The sequence below is a fragment of the Callorhinus ursinus genome, unplaced genomic scaffold, assembly GCF_003265705.2.
Source record: "Callorhinus ursinus isolate GAN/ISIS: 27379988/994484 unplaced genomic scaffold, GSC_fseal_2.0 scaffold1, whole genome shotgun sequence".
NCBI classification, from domain to species: Eukaryota; Metazoa; Chordata; class Mammalia; order Carnivora; family Otariidae; genus Callorhinus; species Callorhinus ursinus.
The window spans coordinates 141,536,226-141,554,729 of NW_027397063.1; the positions used below are offsets into that span (position 1 = coordinate 141,536,226).

The 18,504-nt window shown below is 51.9% G+C and overlaps 1 protein-coding gene across 8 annotated transcripts in view; it reads right to left on the reverse strand.

Moving 5' to 3' along the window:
- The window catches only part of DLEC1 (DLEC1 cilia and flagella associated protein), an 83,011-nt gene that overhangs the window by 21,405 nt on the left and 43,102 nt on the right, over positions 1 to 18,504 (reverse strand). For all 8 annotated transcript variants that reach the window (XR_012381052.1, XM_073902012.1, XM_073901999.1 and 5 more), the window contains exons 8-19: positions 17,901 to 18,074; positions 16,846 to 16,982; positions 15,535 to 15,627; positions 12,876 to 12,966; positions 11,924 to 12,086; positions 10,723 to 10,915; positions 9,920 to 9,978; positions 9,165 to 9,333; positions 8,651 to 8,744; positions 8,286 to 8,416; positions 8,020 to 8,178; positions 5,171 to 5,310 (exon numbers count right to left, since the gene is read on the reverse strand). Coding sequence is in view for 7 of the 8 variants with exons in the window: in XM_073902012.1 (XP_073758113.1) it covers positions 5,171 to 5,310; positions 8,020 to 8,178; positions 8,286 to 8,416; positions 8,651 to 8,744; positions 9,165 to 9,333; positions 9,920 to 9,978; positions 10,723 to 10,915; positions 11,924 to 12,086; positions 12,876 to 12,966; positions 15,535 to 15,627; positions 16,846 to 16,982; positions 17,901 to 18,074 (1,603 nt within the window). In the remaining variant the exon portion in view is untranslated. The remainder of the gene's footprint in view (positions 1 to 5,170; positions 5,311 to 8,019; positions 8,179 to 8,285; positions 8,417 to 8,650; positions 8,745 to 9,164; positions 9,334 to 9,919; positions 9,979 to 10,722; positions 10,916 to 11,923; positions 12,087 to 12,875; positions 12,967 to 15,534; positions 15,628 to 16,845; positions 16,983 to 17,900; positions 18,075 to 18,504) is intronic.

The following is an 18,504-nucleotide window of genomic DNA, read 5'->3' on the forward strand; positions in this document are numbered from 1 at the left end:
GTCGATGTAAAACACCATGTTGACACACACAAAGGATAAAAAGGACATGATCATTTCAATAGATGCAGAAAAAAACATTCAAGGAAATCTAACATTCTTTCAGTAGAAAAACAATCAGCAAACTAGGAATAGGAGGGAACTTCCTCAACCTGATAAAGGACATCAACAAAAAGCCAAGAGCTAACATCTTACATAACAGGGAAAGACCGAATGCTTTCTTTTAAAGATGGGGAACAAGACAAGGATGTCTACTTTTGCCACTTTTATTCAACTTTATACTGGAGTATTAGGTCCATTAAGCAGGAAAAAGAACTAAAAAGCATACCAATTAGACAAGAAGAAGTAAAATTATCTCTGTATATTGATGACACAATCTTCTACTTAGAGAACTATTAGAAATAATAATGAATTCAGCAAGGTTGTGCAATACAAGATCAATGAACAAAACTATTTGTATTTCTATAAACTAGCAATGAATATTCATAAAATGAAATTAAGAAAACCAGTCCATTTCCAAAAGCATCAAAAAAGATACGTAGGAATAACTTTAACAAAAGAAGTACAAGATCTATACACTGAAAATGACAAAAGATCACCAAAAGAAATGAAAAAAAAACCTAAATAAATGGAAAGACATTTAATGTTCACAGATAAGAAGATTTAATATGGTTAAGGTGAATATACTCCCCAAATTGACCAACAGATCCAATACAGTCCCTACTAAAATCCTAGCTGGTTATTTGCCATAATTAATAAACTGATCCTAGAACTCATATGGAAATTCTAAGGACCCAAAATAGCCAAAACAATCCTGAAAAAGAACAACAAAGTTGGGGAATTCATACTTCCTGATTCCAAAACTTACTACAAAGCCACAGTAATCAAGAAAATGTGGTACTAGCATGAGAATAATTATATAGATCAATGGAACAGAACTGAGAGTCTATAAATAAACCTTCACGTGTATAGCCAATTGATTTTTTTAAGATTTTTTTTTAAAGTAATCTCTACCCCCAGCGTGGGGCTCAAACGTACAACCCTGAGATCAAGAGTCACAAGCCCCACGGAATGAGCCAGCCAGGTGCCCCTAATCAATTGATTTTGACAAGGATGCCAAGACAAGTCAATGTAAAGAATAGTGTTCTTAAAAAATGATGCCGGGGGGCACCTGGATGGTTCAGTTGGCTGAGGATCTGACTCTTGATTTTGGGTCAGGTCATGATCTCAGGGTCCTAGGATCGAGCCCAGTGTTGGGCTCCCTGCTCAATGGGGAGTCTGCTTGTCTCCCTCTCCCTCTGCCCCTCCCCCTGATCGCACACTCACTCTCTCTCTCTCAAATAAATCTTTTTTAAAAAAATGGTGCTGGAACAACTGGTTATCTGCATAGAAAAGAATGAAGCTGGATCCCTTCCTCACACCATACACAAAAATGAACTCAAAACAGACCAGAGACCTTAATGTATGAGCCCGAACTACAAAATTCTTAGAAGAAAATCTTTGTGACGTGAGATTAGGCAATGGTTTTTTAGATATAACCTCAAAAGCACAAGCAACAAAAGAGAAAAATAAAGTGGACTTCACGGAAATCAAGACTTTTTAGGCTTTGCAGTATACCATCAAGAAAGTGAAAGGATAAGCCTCAGAATGGGAGAAAATATTTGAAAATCATATACCTAATAAGAAATTTATATCTAGAATATAGAAAGAACACTTACAACTCCATAATAAAAAAAGACAACCCTATTTTTAAAAAGTGGGCAAAGATCTCAATACAGAAGACAAATGGCCAATAAGCACATGAAAGATGCAAAACATCATTTGCCATTTGGAAAAAAATAAACCAAATCCTCAATGAAATATCACTTCACACACATTGGGATGACTACCATTAACAGATGGTGAGGATGTGGATAAATAGGCCAACAGAGTGGAGAAGGCTGGAGACTGGGTCAGGATTGGCCACTGTTACACCTGCACCATTATATCACATACCATTTGTGGAAAACTGTAAATAAAGAATAAAGAAGTAAATATAATGCTGTTCTAATGAGAAAAAAAAAAGAAGAAGAAAGGACGTGATCAGATTAGCTAACCACACAAAGAACAGACAATTTAAAATCCCTGGAGAAGAAGGCCCTGCAGAGCTTCCCTAACAACAGAACGAGGCACCTCATGGGCAGGAGTGGGCTGTGGGGAAAGGGCCAAGGACTTAACTCAACACTGCCTGGAGGTTAGCGTGGCCAGTTCAGGGCCCCAACGCCTGAGCTCACGCACACACGCACACCACACGGCCACAGAGCCACACGCTGGAAGGTGAGTGTGGGGCTGACGAGAGGTCAGGGCTGATTCTGCAGGAACACCGACCCTCTCAACTAGCACCGAGGGAAAACAACCATAGAAATCCACTTCATTCCTATTTACAGATGAAGGAGTGCAAAGATTTGAGTAGCTGGCCGGGGTGGGTTGCCTCTACCGTTCGTCTTGGCTGCCTTCCCCAAAGGTGCCTTCTTCCTCCTGGATTCAGGTCTCTGGGTACTGAGGGTGCTCACGTCCACTTCGCTCCCTGGAAGAGGAGTGCTCTCCACACCTACACCCACTTCCTCAGAAACCTAGACCACCAGCTCCTCGTGTAAATCTCCTTCCTCTCCCACTCCAAATCCGGAGTGGGCAGCCAAGGATTACTTATCGTAGAAGAAAACCCCAAAAGTGAAGGAGAAGGATCCCAACCAAGAGGTGAGAAAACAAAGATGAGTTTCCTTGGGGGGATCTGAGACGCTGCTGCACCCATAAGTCAATAACAGACTACTATAAAAAAGGATGAATCCGATAGCAAAAAAGCTTGACATTTTAAAAATATGACTGCCAAAAGAAGGGCATCCACCAAAGACCGAATTAGCACCCTGCAAGGCCAAGGACATCTCCCTGAACAAGGAGCAGAAACGCTGAGAGGTAGACGATAGGAGGAAAATTAAAATTCCTGCAGTCCAGATGCAGCAGACCTGTGGTGGGCTGTGGTGCCTGCGGTCTTTCTTGTCTGGCCAACTTTCCCACCAGCTTCTTCTGGAAGCCGCCCCTCCCCCTCAGGCACAGGCCTGTGGGGAGGGGGCACGTGACCCGAAGAGGCCAACTCAGAGTCCACCTCCGGAGAAAGCCGGTTTCCTTATCCTCGAAGGTTGTTAAGCTGGGAGTGTGGGAGCCTGGAGCCTTAAGTGGCCCCCCTCCCCGGGGCAGAGTGGCCAAGGGCGCTTGCCACCACCAGGGGAGAGAAAGGCAAGCAGAGAAGCAGAGTTGGGGGGTGGGGCCGTGAGGGTAAGGAAAGGAGGTAGAGAATGAGAGAGAAGTGGAAGAGCAGGCCCCAAAAAGGCTGGAGCCCATGGATTCAGCAGGGCAGGAATGCCCCCTTCCAGGAGCCAGCAGCTTCCCTGTTATGCTTCAGTTGGTTCCATCTGTGTTTCCATCACCTACAACTGGAAACATTCCGATTCACGCAGGGTCCTTGAAGAACAACAGAGATAGGAAAGGAAATAGGCAGACTTAATAAAAGGCATTCTCCCAGGGGAGAAAGACTTGACCTTGGTATTTAAGGGCCGCAAGATGCCACGTGGGACCAGTGAGGAAGAGAAGAGTCCCACTGAAACCCGTGCTGGTGATTGCGTGGAAATACATTTCAAACCAAACGGACACAGGTGGTCCTACCCCCGCAGCTATCAGGTGGTCACATTTAAAAGTCAGATTATATCTGTCACGGTGAGCTCGTAGGGTAATGCGCAGCCTCATGCGCTAGAGGTGGAAGGATAAAATGGCAGTCTTCTTGGAGGATAATTCAAGAGTATCCATGAAGATTTAAAGCAAGCACTTAAGTGTTTTTATAATGAAATACCAAATATATGCAGAAATGACTATTAAACACAGCTACAGCATAAATTACATATATACAGTTTAAAGAATAATAATAATAACACCTGTGTACCACCCTTACTCAGCCTAAGAAAATAAGTATGAGGGGCGCCTGGGTGGCTCAGATGGTTAAGCGTCTGCCTTCGGCTCCGGTCATGATCCCAGGGTCCTGGGATTGAAGCCCACATGGGGTTTCTGGCTCAGCGGGGAGCCTGCTTCTCCCTCTCCCTTTGCCTCTCCCCCTGCTCATGCTCTCTCTCTCTCTCTCTGTATCTCTATGTCTCAAGTGAATAAATAAAATCTTAAAAAAATATATGATGCTTCAAGATAATTTGGGAAGGGATGAAGGAGATGAATGAAACAATATTTGTAGTGATATGATAATTACTGAAGGTAGGTGATGGGTACGTGGGGGCTCATACTCCTCTATTTTTTTCTTTTTTTTAAAGATTTATTTATTTATTTATTTATTTGAAAGAGAGAATGAGAGAGAGAGAGAGAGCGAGAGCACATGAGACGGGGGAGGGTCAGAGGGAGAAGCAGGCTCCTCGCTGAGCAGGGAGCCCGATGCGGGACTCGATCCCGGGACTCCAGGATCATGACCCGAGCCGAAGGCAGTCGCTTAACCAACTGAGCCACCCAGGCGCCCTATACTATTCTATTTTTATATATGTAAGAAATTGTCCACAAGAAAGAAAAAAAGGAAAGCAGGCAGGAAGAGAGGGAGGGAGGAGGAAAGAAAGGGAATTGCACCAAAACCCTTTGAAACTTCCAGGGCAGGCCTCCCAGAAGACAGTAGTATTTGCTCATTTAAATACATCACAATTTTTGGTGTCCATTCTCCTGTTGACAAACACTGGTTGCTTCCAGTTTGTCACGACTATGAACAATGGTGATGAATATCCCCCGTGAGTGCTCGGCTCCCAGCGCACACGCGTGTGCTTCTCTGGGCGCGCCTCTCTGAGGGCTGATGCTGGGTCACAGGGAACGCACACACTTGACTTTACTGGGTGACACAGAGAGCTGCTGAAAGTGATCGTACTCATTTCCAATCCTTTGGCACACAGACTAGAAGGATATTCCCTATAACATGACCAGTGAATTTTCTCTGGGCCGTGGATTTTCTTTTCTGTAATTTCCAAATTTTACAGAATAAACATGTTTCAATGCCCTTAAATTCCTTAATGGCTATAAATCCCTCGTGGCGTACAACATCCGTATGCTGTGACGAGGCACGGAGTGGGCTGTCATGGCTGCCCGGCTGCCCCCTTACCTCCAGGCCCCGTTTACCACCTCCAGCTCCAGGATGGTCTGCAGTCGCTGACACTGCTTGGCCTCCCAGGTGATGTTCACTCTGCACTCCCCCAGAGGGTGAATCTGCCCGCTTGAGGGCTCAATGTCGAAGGGAGACACCTGGTGTGGAGGTCAATCCAGAAGAATGAGGAGAGAGGACACTTGGAGCTGCAGAACTGGCAGCTGGGTCGCCCCAAGCTGCCCCACCTCCTCAAAGAGCTGCTAGGATGCAGGACAAAGCAAGCAGGGAGAGCAGGGCTCTCGGGATTAACAGAACGAAAACCAAGTCTCTAAGTAAAGGAGAGGGTCCCCATGCACTGGGCCAGACCTGAGAGGTAGAGGGCAGCCCCAGTGTGCAGGCACGGGTCAGGACCCTGAGGGCCCTGTGGAAGGAAAGCCGCTGGGAGAAGGGCGATGCTCCCACGGCCAACCCCTACCCCCCACCGTTGCCCACTGCAGGCTTGAACCCCTTAGCCTCCGTACCGGGCACAGGGAGAAAAGGACAAAAGCTTAAGAAGAAGAATGCACCTGGGAGGGGGGCTCTCTACCCCCATCTCCCCATTCCCAACTGCGACGGGGAGCACTGGTCTGAATGAAGGGCCCCACGGTCACACTGCCTAGTGAGGGTGTCACCGAACGGGGAAAGGTCACACCCTGGAGGGATGCTATCCCCTCTTTGGTCTCGTCACTCCAGGGGACTGAGACAGTGAGTGTCAGGCCCCTGCCTGGAGGGCAGCCTGCCCACCCCGTGGAGGCCTGCGGTCTTCTACCTCCTTCCCCCCACCCAGGCTGCCATGCCGGCCAGGTCAGGTCCAGAGTGCTTGTCTTGGGCTCTGTGCTCTTTTGCTTCTGACGGCTCACCTCCCCGGCACTGGTGGGAGGGAACGGCTGGCCTAACTCTCAGCAAAAGCAGCTCGTGTGCTCAAGTCTGGGCCCCAAGCTCTGGTAGTAAAGAAGAGCCCCTTTGCTCTCCTTGGTCATTGTTCCTCGCACGTGTCTCCCCGGGAGTCCTGGGGTGATGCTGTAGGCCAGGACTGCATCTCTGTGCCCCGACCTGAGCAAATCTAACAGACCCCAAATCCCAACATTATTTTTGAGAGCTCAAAAGAACAGAGTACAGAGGACTGTAGAGACAGGATTCGAACCAGCCTCGATTAAGACATAAATCTTAATATACTATGAAGTTGACAGTTACTTCAATTATAAAAAATTATCATTCTTCACAGTGGGAGAAAAACCCAGATTGGGAATTAGAGAACCCGGATCTGATGATTCCACCACTCACTAGCTGTGTGACCCTGGGGAAACCACTATCCCTCTCTGTGTCTATCCAGTAAGGAGGGTGGCTGTGGGGTCTGTGCTCTGGGAAGCCCTAGAGCAGTCACACTTTATTTTCCATCTTGGGCTTCTGCCTAAGGTTTCATTTGAAGAAAAGCTTCCTGCCTAAAGATATCGATACCACCCTGTCCCTGCCCCCATTCTCCACAGTTCCCAAATCCAAATGGGGAGACCGATGAACCTGGACAGAAAGTGCCAAACTCCAAGCGCCTGTGTAACAGGACACTTGGCAGTGGTTCTTGGCAATGGTGTTGGTAATTTGATGCAAACGGTCCCAACTGCTAAGTTGAAGAGTGCCCGGCTGCAGAAATGAGGCCGTTGCCTAAAGGACAAGGCCGGTCAAGTGCAAAGAAGTCCAGGAAGAAGGGATCGCCCACCGGCAGATAATGACGGATCTGCGGCTGCATCTGTCTTTCCTGGGTTTCTGCATGTGGAAGGAGGGAAGGGCAATGTTCTGTCCCCGGATGGTCAGTGGGCAAGCAAGAGGGGACCTTGGCAGGAAGCAGTCAGAGGGAGGGTGCTTTCACCACACAGACCTGGTCAGAGCGTCACATGGGCAACAAGGACCTAAGGCAGCTCCCAAGAAGCCACAGCTGCCCCGTGTATGAAGAGTAGGGGTGACCAGCGGTGACTCACAGCTACCGGCGGGCAGGTAGGGAGCAACTGACATTTCGTGCCACTCGCTCTGGTTTTGCTCTGGATGGCACATCATATTTAAATGTGATGATGATGATGATAATACTTAATCACTTTCAGTATTTTCTGTGTTTGTAGTTAAAAGGAAAGAGCTACTGGGCGCCTGGGTGGCTCAGTCGTTAAGCGTCTGCCTTCGGCTCGGGTCATGATCCCAGGGTCCTGGGATCGAGCCCCGCATCGGGCTCCCTGCTCGGCGGGAAGCCTGCTTCTCCCTCTCCCACTCCCCCTGCTTGTGTTCCTGCTCTCACTATCTCTCTCTCTGTCAAATAAATAAATAAAATCTTTAAAAAAAAAAAAAAAGGAAAGAGCTACTTGAGGGGAAATGCAAGCTGGATTCTCCTGTTTGGGGCCGCAAGCCTGGCGCAAGTGCCCCCTGGTCGCAGGTGCTCAAACTGCGAGCATAGTCCCTGGGAGGTTGGGAGCTTTGGGGGTGAGCCCTGAGGGCCAGACCGACCCCTCCCTGGGAGCTTTCGGCCCAGCTCAGCTGCCTATTTTCCTCCCAACTCAGCCTGCTCTGACAGAGGGAGAAACCTATGTCTTATTTCCACATCAGATGGTGGAGAAAGGAACAGGAAAATCCAGTTTGGGGTTAAGTTCTGCTGTCCGGGGGGAGCCCAATTGCCTCAGAGATGGGGAGAACCGGGGACACTGCCAGGCAGGAGTGACCAGGCAGGCCCTTCCTCTCCAGCCTCAATGCTCTGAATGCGTCAGGACAGGTCTCCCTTCCTACACCACAGGTGGATCGGCTCCCGGGGGGAGGGGCGGCAGTGCTGGGGCCAGCGGTACCCGACTTACGCCCTCACGCCTCTCTTGGAGGCAGACCAGGCTCTCCTTCATGCACCACGTGGCCGGGAGTGGGCTGACGTTCTGGATCTGGATGGAGTCTGTGGCTTTCTGCCCCAGGCGCAGCAAACCAAACTGAAGGGCTGAGACGTTGATGACAAGGGCGGGCCCCTGAGACACCCAGAGGGGCCTGTCACTGGGCCGCCTTGGGAGCGGACTCTGCACCCTACCCCTGCCACCCTGCTGGCCCACCCAGCCGTGCAGGCCCCCGGCAGCACCTTAAAGGCCGCCTCAATGTGTAATACCACTGGCGAGGGTGAGTTTTGGATTTCACACAGCAGGTCCTGGCTTGTTGGGCCAGGAACACCCCCGGTAAAGCTCAACTCAAAATCCTCCACCTCGTTGGGCTCTGGAAGAGAGGGGGAAGTGAGCTGGAGAAAGAGAGGGGGAAAGTTCCCCACTGCGGCTGGGCCCAGATGTCTGGCTTCGGCTGACTTCTCATCCACCACACATGCCAGGTTGCAGCTGGAGCCGATCCCGGAACCCCCTGAACCCCTGCACAGGCCCCGTGTCCTCTCAGGTCGCCCCCCCGACCCAGCCAGCCCCAGGAGGTCATGTCCCCCCCCCACCGTCCCTGCAGTACCTATGGTCCCCATGCAGGGTTCCACTTCAATGATGTGGCAGTCACTGATCTTCCCCCACAAGTATCTGATGCGGGACTTGCTGTTGTTCCACATCTGCAAGACACGCCCCAATCCAGGCTCCCCAGGCACAACCCTTGTGCAAATCTGTACCCACCAAAGGACTGCGGGGCTGTGGGCCCACAATGGGTCCTCCTGACACCCTCCCGGCTACTTCTTGGCCATCCAACAGCACCGACACCACACGGCAGGGTCTGTGGGCACATATCCCACCAAAGACCCACAACCACAGGAATGGTCCCACAGCCCTATCGTTCGGAGGATGCTGGGGAGCTGGTAAAATGACAGACATGCCCGGCCCGTCATCTGCGCACATCAAGTCAGGTTCAAGAGCCCTGGGGACAGTGTCATCTATGCAGTGGCTATCATCCACGCCTCCAGCCACACCCTCCCTATACTCGTGCCAAGTTCCGTGCACTCTTGGCCAGCCTAGGCTGGGGGGAGACCATAGCGTACCTTAAAATTTTTCTTCACGTTTATGCCAATGTAGTTCTCCCCAGGGATGATGAGGGCATATGGTTCTAAGAGAATCTGGAAAGGTTCCACTGAGCCTTTCACCTCGATGTCCAGGACAATCACGTCATCCACAGAGTAGGAAGAATCCTTCAGGTTTTCCTGTTCCAAGCTGAACACAAACCCACCGTGAGCTAAGAGCCAACGCCGCCCAGGGACATGGCTGGGAGCATGGCCCTGCATGGCCTTCACCTGTCCCTTCTCTGTGGTCTTGTGAAAAGAAAGCACTCCCCTACCCACAGCTCCTAAAGCACCTCAAAACAGAGGCACAAGCCAGCCAAACAGTGATAGTAGTACTGGGACAGGGTGCCTGGCCTGCTGCCTCCCGGGACTATGCCGTAGTGGCACCCAGCCTGGGTCTCCACATGAGGCTGACTGGAGACCCATCCTGACTGTCTGCCCAGGGGAGAGCTGGTGGAGATGCCCCCGACGGGGCAGAGCCTCTCCTACTTAGTCACCACCACCCAGGGCCCAGCGGCCTGGCTGCCCGGTGCTATGGCCGAGTGGAGCCCAGTGAGCCGTTCCCCGTGGCTGAGCCCCTCTGGGCCTAGGTGCCAGGGCAAGGCAGAAGCGCTCCCCCATCAAGGCCTGCTGGGGGTCAGGGGGCTCCTTCCCTCCTTGCCGTCGCCTTCCCAGTACCCCCAAGGGGAGGGCAGGCCCCACTGCCCACCCTCATATAGGGCCCAGTCCCTGCTCACTTCATGGGCTCTGGGACTTCCTCTAGCACCATCTGGAGCACACTGTGAAAATCCCTGGGCTGCAAGACAAGCACAGTACCCTGAAAACAAACCGCACTCCAATCTGCTGTCCTGGAGAAGCCGGGAGCCATGGCAGAGAGGCCTCCCAAAAACCACGGTGCTGCTTCCCTGCTACCGCCCCCTACCCCAGGATGCGAGGCAGGACTCGGGCTGTGGGGGCCGCAGCAGTCTCAAGACTGGCGTTCCTACCTCAGCAGGGCCTGAGCGCACAGGAAGGACAGGCTCTCCAGGCCCTGACGTGGCCTCTCGGCAGCGCCCTCAACTGTGGGAGGCACCACGGCTTCCCAGAACAGTAGGGCCGGATGCCGGCTGGACAGGCAGGGGGGCACCCCCTTCACCCTCAGCTCTCATTTCCCCTCTCGGGTTACACACAGGGCCTCACACAGGAGCCCATCGTGGGAACCCGGCCCTTGGCACCTGCACCTCACTCTCTGGGGGAGGCTGGGGGCTGGGCAGAGATGTGACTGTCACCCACGCCAGTGGAAACACGGAAGACACCGGAGCTGAGGAAATGAGCCCAGGGTCCTGCTGCAGGCAAGGTGTGTGCGCCATCGGGACCAGGCAGAAGAGGCTGCTTTGTCTTCCAGCCCCACTCTCACGTAAGTGCCGGCCTCAGAGGATGCCGGGATCCCGTCAGGCTCAGCTGCGGCTTCAGTGTCACTAAGGGACAAGGATGGGGGCGGAGGGCGGGGAAAGTGCCATGACCCCATCATGTACGACTACCAGGGTGGCCTCATTTTTACCTCACGAGGAGAAAAGCTCAGGATGAACTCATGGTCCGTGTGGGGGCTGAGAACCCCCCTTCCAGGCAGGATGGAGAAGGCCGTCTCCCTGTCAGGGTGGTACTTGAGGCTGTCCAGGCTGTAGGTTTCTCCAGGCATTAGGGGCTGCAGGTTGGGCTTCATGATCTGCCAGTGGAAGGCCAGCTCCACGTGCCTGTGGGGGCAGTGGGTCTATGTCCCAGTTTTGCCAGGCCCAGTCTTCTGACCCCCTGCCTGGCTGGGTCCCACTCCAGGAGTGAGCAGAAAGGACCCAGGCACAGGAGGTGCGGGAGCACGTGAGTCAGGGGGTCCACACTGCAGACCTCCTAAGACAGCTTCCCTCTCTCCACTACAGCAGTTGGGGGTTAGAGCCATGGCGACTCACGGAAAATGGTAAACACAGGGAATCAGGCTTTAACTATTAAGCTGTAGATATCCGGAACATTTTTTGCAGTGTCTGCTACCACGTGAGAGTTCCAAAGGTTTGCCCCCTGGACTCCCCACTCTACCACCCTCCACCCCTCCAGCTGTGGCCTCCCAGGACAGCTCTGTCCAGAAGGATGTGCCCACCGGCTCCCAACAGAGAAGTGACAACTGCACGGTGGGGGGAGGGGGGGACTCCAGCATGCTGCTGATGGGGAGTGACGGCAGATGGGTACTGCTCATCACCTCAGGAGACAGACCCTTGTAAGGCCTGGGGTCACCAGGGAGGGCCTGTGCTAGTTTAATGGTGGTGCTCACAGGATGGTCAGGAACCGAACCCACTGGTCACAATCTGCCTGATCGTGGAACTTGGCTGGCTTCCCCTCATGGGCAGGGCAAGACCTCTCTGCAAAACTGCTCTGGGCTAAGGATACTCCAGGATGATCTGGAACAACACTGTCCAATATAACTGACAGCAGCAATGGTAATCTTACTTATCTACTCTGTCCAATACGAGAGTCACAAGCTACACATGTGGCTGGTACTTAAAATGTGACTGGTGCCACCGAAAAAGTGAGTTTTATTTTAGTTTTAGTTGATTTCAATTTTGATAGCCACATGTGGCTACTATGATGGGCAGTGCAAAGCTGGGTTCTTCCATCTGGCCCTTGGAAAGAACCTCCGGCCTCCCTGGGAACTCCGGGCCAGGTGCGGAAGAAGAAAGGGTGCACGTTGGCAGGTATGGCACAGCATCACTCACGTAGCATTTCTAATAATCAGCTGCTTTCTAGCTGTGGACTGAAGGTTCTCAGGCTCAAAGCGTATGAAGTGTTGGGCTGTTAAGTCTGTGAGCTCTCCAGGCTCCGGCTGACTTTCTTCGCCAGAAATATAGATCAGATCCAAAGCAACCAGCTGCCCGATTCCTGACACAGTAAGATGGTAAAGTTTCACTGGGCCTGAAATCAGGACTCTGTAGCCAAAGGCTGTCACAGGATCCATGCCACTGTCCACATGCAACTGGCCTTGACCATGACCCCAGGAAGTGTACAAAGAGGGGAACAGGGGGCCATCAGCACACAGATACTGTACCCATATCTTCCCAGACTACAAGGAGGTGATTTTGATAACCTGGCACATAGTGGGTACTCAGCTAATGCTTGCCGGGTGAAACTGGATGGAAGGATAGATGGACAGACAGATGGACAGACAGAAGGATGAACGGAAGGAAGGAAGGAAGGAAGGAAGGGAGGGAGGGAAGGAGGGAGGAAGGAAGGAAAGAAGGAAGGAAGGGAGGAAGGAAGGAAGGAAGGCAGGCAGGCATCTTGGGGAAATCCAGCAGGATGCCCCTTCTAGCTCCACAGAAACTGGGGTGCTTCTGGTCATTTATGTGTAAGTTTCTGGCAATTCCCCAAAGGAGATCAAGGTGAGTTTAAAAATGAAGAAATTAAAAACTTCATCCCAGGTTCCCATCTGTCTCTCACGAGAAGGTTCCTTGGGATTGTCCCAAAGGCCACACTGACTTGGGTCTCCAATGTCTGACCAGAGCAACAGGCCCCAAACCAGGCCCCAGAGCCTGGAGGCTGCAGCACCCCCTCTTACCCCCTGAGATAGGGTGGTAAGAGCTGTACCACTGCCAAGCCTAGTGCAGCAGCTTCTGGAGTCAGGGTACCCGCCCACCCCGGCCCCAGGCCTGGGAGTACACACAAGCCCACCTACGGTCACCAGCTCCTTTATCTGGCAGTTGTCACATATAATGATGAAGGTCTGCTCTGCCTTTTCTAGGCTCGTCGGGAGGAACAAGACCTGGCGGAGAGAAGGGCTGCCCTGTTACCTCCCTCCTCCTCTCAGACACACCCCCCCTTGTTCTCTACTTCTCACTTCCCTCCCTGCTGCCCGCCCCCCCACCTTCTCCCTAAGGCCAGGGGGTTCTGCCAAGGCCCCACCCCTGACTAATGCAAGAAGCATGTTGAAAGGCATGAAGATAAAGTTCACAGAGACCGAGGTACAAACAGCTCTTCAACACATGAATACGTTTAATCTCGTTCATGATAAAAGAAATGTAAATGAAAACCACCCAGAAAAAGTTTTCACCCTTCATACTGGCAAAGAGCAGAAAGCCGGCAATCAGAAATGCAATGACAAGAGAGCTGAATTTTCTTCAAAATCATCTGGAGGGGAAAGGCGGGGTTTGGCTGGAAGGGACGGACGGGCGTAGATGCGATGAGGTTGGTGAAGAGTTAGTTGATCAATGTTGACTGGGTGCTAAGGACCCGAGTGAGTTGTTAAACTAGCCTCTCCATTTTTGTACATGCTTTAAAATATGCATGACAGCAGGTTTTCTCTCTTTTTTAAGTTTTTCTTTTACGTTTGATAACACACTCTAATTGGCAAGGGTGTGAGGGAACAGACACCCTGACATACCCATGTGGTGGGGATTTGGGCAATGTGAATCACAGTTCTGACCAGCAGAGACCCCCGAGTCGGCAAACCCACTTCAAGGCCTGGAACCTGCCGGGAGACCCATAGTTGTACAGAGTGATGTATGGAGTTGCCGAAATGGCCAGAGATCAGAAAGAATCGTCGTGTCCCTCGATAGGGGACAGCTGACCTGAGCTATGGATCATTGGTGCAGTGGGATACTATGCAGCTGTGACAAACAGGAGAACGCTGTTTAAGACAGAGCAGAACAGTGAGTGGGCAGAACAGAGTACAGCGTGGGCAGCGATTTGTGGGAAGCACTTCACTCTTAACCTAGTTGCAGCTTTTGGTTTTTCATCATGTGAATTTGTTCCTTATTTGGAAATATGAATACATTTTTTAAAAGATTTTATTTGACACAGAGAGAAAGAGACAGTACACAAAGGGGGAGTGGCAGGCAGAGGGAGGTTTGCTCAGGTTTCCTGCTGAGCAAAGAGCCCAATGCGGGACTCGTTCCCAGGACCCTGAGATCATGGCCTGAGCTGAAGGCAGACGCTCAACCGACTGAGCCACCCAGGCGCCCTGGAAATATGAATACATTTTAAAACAAACCCCAAACAATCAATAAATAAAATACACAAGGGATGCCAAGGGGAAAAACCTCCCCTTGACTCCTCACCGCTCTCCAAAGAGTCCTGCTGCTCCCTTCTTCCTTTCTCTGGGGGTCACAGGAAGATGGGATGAGGGGATGTCCCGGCCTGGTCAGGGATGACCGGCTCCAATTCCTTAAAGCCAGACCATAAGGTACTGACAAGGCCTGGACCAGGCGAGAGGACCCAGGCCATCAGCAGGTGAGGTCTGACAAAGCCCTACAATGCCCTGAATTGGCTTCATCCCAACCCCCAAAGCCAGGTTCTTATCAGGGATCAGATTAGCACAGACATGAACAAGAAGGCATCACTCCAGGACTCCCAAACGAGATCCCGTCAGGCGCTTGACACTGGAAAGCAGCTAATAAAGGAAGCCTGCCTTTTCACTATGGGAAAGCAGCTTTCAGCAGTGGTCCGCAAACTCTGCCACATACCTGCAAGGCTTTAAAAATCCTATGCCTCAGGCAAACGCCACGCCCATTAACTCAAAACCTCAGGACGGGGCCAAGACACAGGTGCGTTTGCAAGATTCTCAGGAGATTGCAGTAGGTAGTTTGAAAATCCTATGGCTCTTGGCTTAAACCCCCTTCCCTAGAAACCAGACAGCATTCACTCTTGAATGTCAGTGCCTCCTCCAACAGGCTAGTGAGGAAGGCTCAGAGTCTGATCCCTGGACAGGGGAGTCAGGGAAGGCGAAAGTGTGGAGCAAAAGGGGCAGGGAGACATCATCATTCCTCACAGACTGTGCCGGGGATCAGTGAGCAGGTGTGAGCAGCTGAAGGGACCACTGAAGGAAGCTGGTTAGGAAAGGACAAGCCCCACAGCCAGCAGATCCAAGTCCGGGAGCTTTGGCAGAGGTCCAGAATAAGGCTGAAGGAAGGAAGGCAGGCCTGGCCAAGCATATAACTGCGGATAAAGAGGAAAAAAGCTGACAAAGCCAGGCACTAGATCTGGTGGGGGTAGGGGGAGGTGTCCAAGAGAGACCAAAGAACCAAAGGAAGATTCCGGTGGCGGCTGAGATGGGAGGGACTCCCAGGCTATCGGTGTGGACAAGCAGCAATGGGGGATCATGATGCAATGCTAGGGCTATCTGCACTTGCTTTGTAAGAGGGGTCATGAGAGAGTCAAATGACATTACCCCACAGAATGTAAGAACATTCTCCTACACGGAAACCATCCTGGAATGGGAGTGGGTATTCAAGTCCCAAAAACACAGAGGCGAATGAAATCACATAAGTAGTTGAGGAAACAGCCATGGCCAATCGAAAAGGGGAGAAACTATACGTGATGTCTAATTACCTACCTCCATACATATGGCCTGCCCCGGAGCCAGCTCAAACACCGAAGGCAGGATTCCAAAAGGACGTTGCTCAACGAAGCCAATGGTTGCAACAGCCTTAAAGAAAAGTGGAAGATGACACAAGAGAATGGAAGAGACTGTAAAATCCAGCACTCCGATTACACACTTCTCTCTTCCAAACATCTCTTTTGCAATCTGAAGGATCTTAAGGATCATTCAGTACCCAGCCAATGAAGAAACAGAGGCTCGCCCATTCCCCAAGCACTCCCTCCACCCTCCCTGGGCTGAAGGCTCACAGAACACGCATGAGGAGCTGAGCCCTGGTTGGAGGCAGAAGGAACACCACTGACATGAAGCAGAAGCGTGAGAGGTGGCCTTGCCCCGGAGGAGGGCTCCCAAAGCATAGTCCTTTCCCCCACCCCAGTGCCCTGTGTGGCTGCCTCCATCCCCAATGGGTGGCCCGGGGTCGAGGAGAGCTACCACCTCAGCGCGCTAGGGACACAAACCCACACCTAGAGGACCCTGGCAGGCAACAGAAGTGAGTGAAATGGTCTTGGAACATGGAGTCCTCTGGATCTATCACCTGTTTCCCAGAGACACAGTTACAGAGAAACAGAGCTGAAAAATAACGGTGTGAGCACACGGTCCATGGTGCCGGCGCTCGGCTCCAGCCAAGGGGCCACGGGGAGTCCTGGCTCAGTGCTGCACATCCTCCAATTTTTCTTTTCTCTTTTTAAAGATTTTATTTTTTTTAAGTAATTTCTACACCCTACGTGAGGCTCAAACTCATAACCCTGAGATCAAGAGTCACATGCTCTACCAACTGAGCCAGCCAGGCACCCCTCCAATTTCTCAGAGACTGGAAATGCAGATTTTTAGGTGAAATCTCCCTAGTTTTAAATGTTGTCCCAAAAAATGTTTTTGAGCACTGTGCCAAATAAATACACACACAGAATTCAGCCAAAGAGCTGCCAACTCAGGACCTCGGATCTATGAAAACATTTGCCAGTAATGTAACAGTAATGACTGAATGAAGGAGTAAATGCAGTGACACTTGAGCCAGGCTTGGAAGGATAAGGGAGGAGATGCAAGGTGCCCAGGTGACACAGGTTTCGGTGGCGTGACAAGAACTACAGCACTCGTCTCCATACACGTTGATTACGGCAGCTGGGCGAGACAGACGTTACACAATTCTTTTGTCTATGTGTCTCCAGTCACAGGTGCACTCCTGCACATTCCTCATGGGATGGGGGTGGGTGGGATTTCCTTGGATGGGTTTGCTCCTGCTTCAGGTAGCAGTCTGTGATCACTCACCCTGAAACTTGGTGGCGGCCAGCTCTTCTTAGGCATAATGCAGAACTTGCCAACGCTGAAGCCCACGTTTTTGCAGATGAATCTGGTTACCTTCATTCCCCCAATGAGGCAGTAACCGCAGTCCAACACTGGTGATACTGGACCCATAGGAAAAGATGAACAGAAATAACATGTCGCTCTGAATAGGCCCTGTCGTCCTTGTTCACCTGAGGTCCAGCCAGAGCTCAGAGCAGCCATGGAAGGATGCAGGGGCTCTGGCCCAGCACCCAGAGCAGAGAGGATGAATGGGGACACGCCCTGAGCCCTGCATCCACATGGCAGCCACTGGACTCCATGCACTGCTGGCTAGATCAACAGGAGTCTGTGCTCACTTTTTTTTGTTTTTTTTTTGTTTTTTTTTAAGATTTTATTTATTTGACACAGAGAGAGAGAGCACAAGCAGGGGGACCAGCAGAGGGAGAGGGAGAAGCAGATTCCCTGCTGAGCAGGGAGCCCAATGAGGGGCTCTATCCCAGGACCCTGGGATCCTGACCTGAGCCGAAGGTAGATGCTTAACAGACTGAGCCACCCAGGCACCCCGTCTGTGCTCACTGTTGACTCAGGCCTCAGCCAGAGCCACGCAGCATGGCCCTGGGGGTTGTGGGGCAGAGTCCTGTGCCCAGCTGAAGAGGCTTGCTGCTGAGGGAGCCCAGCCAAAGTCAGCTTTCCCAAAGAAGCCCCCCACACAGCCACAGAGGTGACATCTGCTGAGGGCCCCAGGTACCCCTTCCTTGGCTCAGTGTGGCGCAGGCCCACGCAGGGATCCAGGAGCCAGCAAAGCCTGAGCTAGGCTGCTGGCCTCCTCTCCTGCTGTGTGTAATTCTGAGTCAGCCTCCACTGGGAAGTAGGACAATTGGGGCCTGACACAGAGGAAGGTTGCATGGAAGCTGCTAGCAGGTGTCTCCTTAGGACCCAGAAGCCCCTGCCCAGGAGGACCAAGTCATGTGCTGCCACAAGGGGGCCCTGAGAGCAGGCAACCCTAACTGAATCCCGAAGAAGGCAGAGTACACACTCACACGTCAGCACTGGGGGCGGCCTCCGGGCCTGCAAGGGGATTAGGAGTGTGTGGGCTGACTGGGTCTCGACTAAGATAAAATCATCAAAATCCCCAAGACAGTCGGGAAAAAACTGGACGATGTACTGGCAGGTCATTCCAGGAGCCACCATTCCGCCTTTTCCTGGGAACATCCCTGTGCATGACAAAAGCAACAGATGAGGACCTGGGGACCCGCCAGCCAAGGGGGCTTGGGTTCAAGTGCTACGGGTGGCAACCAGAGGGCACAGGCAGACCCCATCACAGCTGGGCTGCTCCATGAGTAGATGCCTTCTGGGTCAAAGCCATGCTGATGGCAGAACCACCAGGGCGTGCAAGGGGGACAGGTTGCTAGGGCACAGAGTCCAGGTAAAAACACCAGGGCCCGGGCAAGTGGGTGGGGGAATGATATGGTCCATCTGGAATAGTTAGGGGAGGCCAGGTCCGGCCTGATGGCTTAGAATTTATTTTGAGTCCAGCAGAGAGCCATTTGAGCTTCCGAGCATGGTTGGGGAGGGCAATGACATGACCAGAGCTATTCTTGGAAAAAGCACTGTGTCGTGGAAGCTGGAAGGCTGGCTGGGAAG